This window comes from Nannospalax galili, unplaced genomic scaffold, assembly GCF_000622305.1.
Source record: "Nannospalax galili isolate Female #2095 unplaced genomic scaffold, S.galili_v1.0 scaffold388, whole genome shotgun sequence".
NCBI classification, from domain to species: domain Eukaryota; kingdom Metazoa; phylum Chordata; class Mammalia; order Rodentia; family Spalacidae; genus Nannospalax; species Nannospalax galili.
This window is the reverse complement of record NW_008360304.1, coordinates 5,114,906-5,120,119: the sequence shown is the minus strand read 5'-3', so window position 1 is coordinate 5,120,119 and position 5,214 is coordinate 5,114,906. Positions and strand designations below refer to the sequence as shown.

Below are 5,214 nucleotides of genomic sequence, written 5' to 3'. Positions count from 1 at the left end.
TGCAGGCAATACACACATACACATAAAAATAATAAAATATTTAAAAATAAATAAATAAAAATTTTTTTTAAATCAAGTTATATAGTGTGTATACGTGAGACAGCAATGGTCAGTTTGAGGCCACAAGGTGTACACAAGGAACAACAGGAGAGCTCAGTCTTTTTCTACTGTAATGGTGGTATATATGTAAACAAAGATACACTTAGTGACGTTGGAGACTAAGTACCATTCAAACTTTAAGCTTCAACTTCCACAGTGGGAGAAACTATGCATTTTTCACTGCCAAAAGCAAATTTGGCCTTAGGTATCACAAATTTCAAAGGAAAGTTTTTACTTCAGGTATCTCAATATAATTGAAATCTATCATGCCACAGGTAACTATCTATATTCTACAAGAGAGTTAAGAAAACTGTATACAATCCTGCTTTTTAATAATTTTCTATTTAGATGGAGCTGTTTTCCTAATACTTACCTCCTGTAGTCGAAAAACAACAGGGATTTTCTTTTCTGTGCAGGCAGCAATGAAGTTATCAGGGAGTAACTGTCCATTTATAAGAAACTCATCATCCTTGCCTTGATCAATTAATATGTCTATCTGAGAACCTGAATAGGACTTCACAAGACAGGTTGCATCATAAGCCTGTAAGAAGAAACACTGAAAACTTGAAAGTGCCCAGAAAGACAATCCCCCAAACATCCTGTACTAGAACCAAAAAGAAATTTAAAATTATTTTTGCTTTTAGGCTGATTAAACTGGCATCCAATTTTAAATTTTGTGATGATAAGTGATCTTTAAAATTAATTTAGAAGTAATGTTAATTTAGAAATACAAAATAATCATTAGCAGAAAAAAAGTAGATTTGGAATAATTTTCATGTTCAAAACAATTAAAAACCAGGTTTATTGTAATCTCTTGGTATGTGGGGAACTGGTTCCAGGATCCTCCCAAGGATATAAGAATCTGCAATGCTGAAGTCGCATATAAAAAAAAGTATAATATTTGCATATAAACTACACAACCCTCCTCAAATACTTAAATGACCTCTAGATTACCATAATGCCTAATATAGTGTCACAGTGATGTAGCAGGGAACGATGACAAGAAAAGAAAAAGGTCTGCACATATTTACTACAGCCACAATTAGAATGAAAAATTCTTTTGGTTCTGTCTACAGATGGAGAACCCACAGGCATGGAGAGCTGCCTCTAACAGTCAACACACACACTGTGATACACAGGCATGGAGAGCAGACTCTAACAGTCAACACACACACTGTGATACAGGAAAGCTGAAGAGTGAGCACCAACACAGTTGGCCATTACCTACCTGCCATTTACTTTGATCTGCTCCCAAATATCCATTAAAGGCTTTTTTGCCCCAAACAGAGAGCACTGGATTGCAAATTGGAGCAAATGCAGACACCGACTATGAAGGCAAAGGAAATTTTTTAAATGTTATATTTTATTAAATCAAATGTGGATGCTTACAACTTACGACTCTGACTTTCAATGAAAACCTTGCCTCTTCATACTACACCTGTTGTATAATCTTTAAAAAGCTAATCAATGGAAGGATTTAATGAAAACTAATGCATGAGAATTTAATTTAGGTAAAACAAGTTTATGTTCAGAGTTTCTACTGAAAATTAATCTGAAACAGTTCATGCCTTCCTCAGTGAAACTGCCATTAAATCAGACACATCTCTGAAGCAGCATGACAGGCAATGCCTCAAGAAGACAGGATTCTGCACAAGTTTGTGTTCCGTACAGTGCTGCTCTTCAGTGATGCAATGTTGGACTCTCTCAGCTTTAGAATTCTTATCAATGTGCAGATTCCACAATGTCTACTCATGTTTTTAAAGGATAAAAAATTTAAGTTCACTTTTCCATCTCAGACAATAAATTCACTGCTTCATTATACAAAAAATGGAAACCAGAACCATGATTTTCTAGGGTGGTGCTATGTAGTTGCTATGAGAAACATCACTTCTCAACAACACATCTGAAATGATTAAAGTCTCCAAAGCAAAGAATAAGATGAAAAACAGCCCTGTGATATTAAAGACAGCAGCACTTCTAAACTGATCTTGCTTTGAAGCACATTTCTTTCCAGCTGTCTTCAGTAGTTCAGCTGTGGGTATTCAAACTTGACTCATTAAAAGAAAAGAACACCTACAAAGCTTTTAATAAAGAAGGGGAAAGGCTGAGAGGTGTTTTTCAGTCAAGCTGCATTTCAATTCTCATTTGGAGCACTAAGAACATAAAATTCTTAAAGTATCTTCTTAAAATCTACCTTAAAAAAGAAGATTCAACTTTACAAAGATGTTTCTGGTAGAAATTTAGATAAGTAATAGATACTTTGTAATAATGCTAATCAACACTAACAATCCTGGGGAAATGTGTTAAAAGTACAGTCTGAAAAGAACAATGAAAAAGTGAGCTATACTTCATAACACTACTCATTAGAGTCCTTTGTTTCCAACTTTATATGCCATATATCACATAACCACATTAATACCTCTGGCAAACTTCTAAGACCCCCAACCCTAGAAAAGTTTAAGTCCTGATTCTAAAACCATCTCAAAATTTCAATCTTTGAAATTTTTGGAGAGAAGTTACTTGATCAATAGAAGCTTAGTGTTATCTTACTTTGTATTTTCCAGGATTTTTCAAAGCACAAATCAGAGCTCCGTGGCCTCCCATGGAGTGACCAAAAATAGACATCCTTTGTGGGTCCACTGGAAAATTGGCATTTATGAGTTGAGGAAGCTGGAAAGAATTCAGCAAATGATAAAATATTTCAGAGGAAATTAGTTATATAAGAGAGTTACACAATCAGTACTTCTAAAGTACAGTCTTCCAGTGGTTTGAAGTGATAAAGATTAAAACAAAGAAGAAAAACCTTCAGCTAGACACTGGTTAATAGTATATCACTGAAAAACATGTGGTACAGGTGTTTTAAAAAACAACTGTTAAAAAGTTCAGGAGATACAGATGGAGAGCTGACTCAGCTCTTGTGGAGGACATGGGTTCAATTCCCAGTACCCACATGGTGACTAACAACCATCCATTATTCCAGTTCCAGGGGAATCTGATGGACCTGACCTCCATGGGCATTGCAGAACACAAGTGTACTTACACAAAACACAGAAAATAAAAATAATAAGTAAGAAAAAAAAGTTTGGGAGATAAAGCAGTCCTGAGCAAAAAGAACAAATGCTGGAGGTAGCACCATACCTGATTTTAAGTTATACTACAGAGTCATAGTGACGAGAAACAAAACAAAACTGTGTGGTACTGCCACAAAACAGATATCGAGATCAATAGAATAGAATAAGGGACCCAATATAAACTCACACAGCTACACACTCGAGTTTTGACAAAGATAACAAAAACAAACACCAGAGAAAAGACAGCCTCTTCAAGACATAGTGTTGGAAAATTGGACATCCATATGTAGAATGAAGTTATCTCCTATCTCGCATTCTGTTTAAAAATCAATTCCAAATGGATCAAAGATCTTAATGTAAGACTTGAAACTATGAAAGTATTGGAGGCAAAAAAAAAGAGAGAAAATAGTTCAAGATACAGGAATAGGCAAGGACATTCTGGAAAGGACTACAATCATTTGAGAAATGATATCAAGAACTGACAAATGATACCACACAAAATTAAAAAGTTTCTCCATAGCAAAAGACACAGCTGAGTGAAGAAATGGCCTATAGAATGGGAGAAGACCTTGACTAACTATGCATCTGACAGAGGGTTAATATCTAAAATATAAAGGGAACTCAAAAAACTAAATACCAGGAATCAATCAACATAATAAAAAAATAGGCTACTGAAATGAACAGACAGTTCTCAAAAGATGAACTACAAATGGCTAATAAACATGAAAAAATGTGGGGCTGGAGAGATGACTCAGCAGTTAAGAGGCTGTTCTTGTAGAGGACCTGGGTTAGGTTCCCAGCACCGACCTGGCAGCTAACAACCATGTGTAACTCCAGTTCCAGGGAGTCTGATGCCCTCTTCTGGCCTCCGGGGGCATTGTACCTATATGCATGTAGCCAAAACATTCACATGCATGAATAAAAAAATAAATAAATAGAAAAAAATTTAGTTAAATATAAGAATAATGTTCAAAATCACTAGCAATCCATGAAATGTAAATTCAAAGTACATTAAGATTCCATCTTACACTACTCGGAATGGCAATCTTACAACCAGTAACAACAAATGCTGGTGAGGATGCAGAGAGAAGGGAACCCTTGTATACTGCTGATTGGGATGTATTCACTATGGAAATAGCATGAAGGTTCCTCAAAAAAGTAAAAATAGATCTACTATATGATACAACTACATCAACCCTGGGTATTTATCCAAAAGACTCTAAGCCAATATATCACAGATACTTGTACATTGTATTTATTATAGAACTATTCACAGTGGCTAAAGTATGAAGCCAACCTTAGTATCCATCAGTAGAAGAATAGATGAGGAAAGTGTGGCATATATATTTATATGGAATTTTATATATACAATGCAATGTTATTCAGTTGTGAAGAATGAAATTACATCTTTTGTAAGAAAATGGATAGAACTGGAGATTAAGATAGAAAACAAATAAGTCAGACTCAGAAAGACAAGTATTTTATGTTTTCTATCATTTGTGGATTCAATATATTTTAAAAAATTTTAATTTTATGTGTATGAGTGTATTGCCTGAATGTATGTGAGTGCACCTGTGTCATGCAATGCCGCAGAAGTCAGAAGAGAGCTTTGGGTTCCCCTGGAACTGGAGTTAAGGATAGTTCATAGCCACCATGTGGGTGCTGGGAATTGAACCCAGGTCCTCTGCAAGAGCAGTCAGTGCTCTTAACTGCTGAGCCATCTCTCCAGCCCTTTAACATTTTATTTTACTTATTTATTTGGTCTTTTGGAGACAGGGTCTTCCTGTAGCCTCAGCTGGCTTGGAACTTGCTTTGTAGACCAAACTCACAGAGTTCCCCCTGCCTCTGCCTCTCAAGTGCTGAGATTAAATGCGTATGCTACCATGTCTGGCCTGGATTCTATATTTTAAACAGGACATAGTATATAAGACATGAAAACATGAAAGGAGCAATCAGAGCATGCAAACTTTTGATATCACCATATGGTGGGGTCACCTACTAAGTTTGCACAATTAAGTTATGGGGGAATCTCTCTCACACACAA

The 5,214-nt window shown here is 35.7% G+C and overlaps 1 protein-coding gene across 6 annotated transcripts in view; it reads right to left on the bottom strand.

Moving 5' to 3' along the window:
• Esd (esterase D) overlaps window positions 1-5,214 on the bottom strand; it is a 26,659-nt gene that overhangs the window by 5,500 nt on the left and 15,945 nt on the right. For 5 of the 6 annotated variants that reach the window (XM_008824374.3, XM_008824376.3, XM_008824375.3 and 2 more), the window contains exons 6-8: window positions 2,650-2,769; window positions 1,328-1,426; window positions 473-640 (exon numbers count right to left, since the gene is read on the bottom strand). In XM_008824374.3, the coding sequence (XP_008822596.1) occupies window positions 473-640; window positions 1,328-1,426; window positions 2,650-2,769 (387 nt within the window). The remainder of the gene's footprint in view (window positions 1-472; window positions 641-1,327; window positions 1,427-2,649; window positions 2,770-5,214) is intronic. The other variant, XM_029559248.1, reaches the window with a different exon arrangement.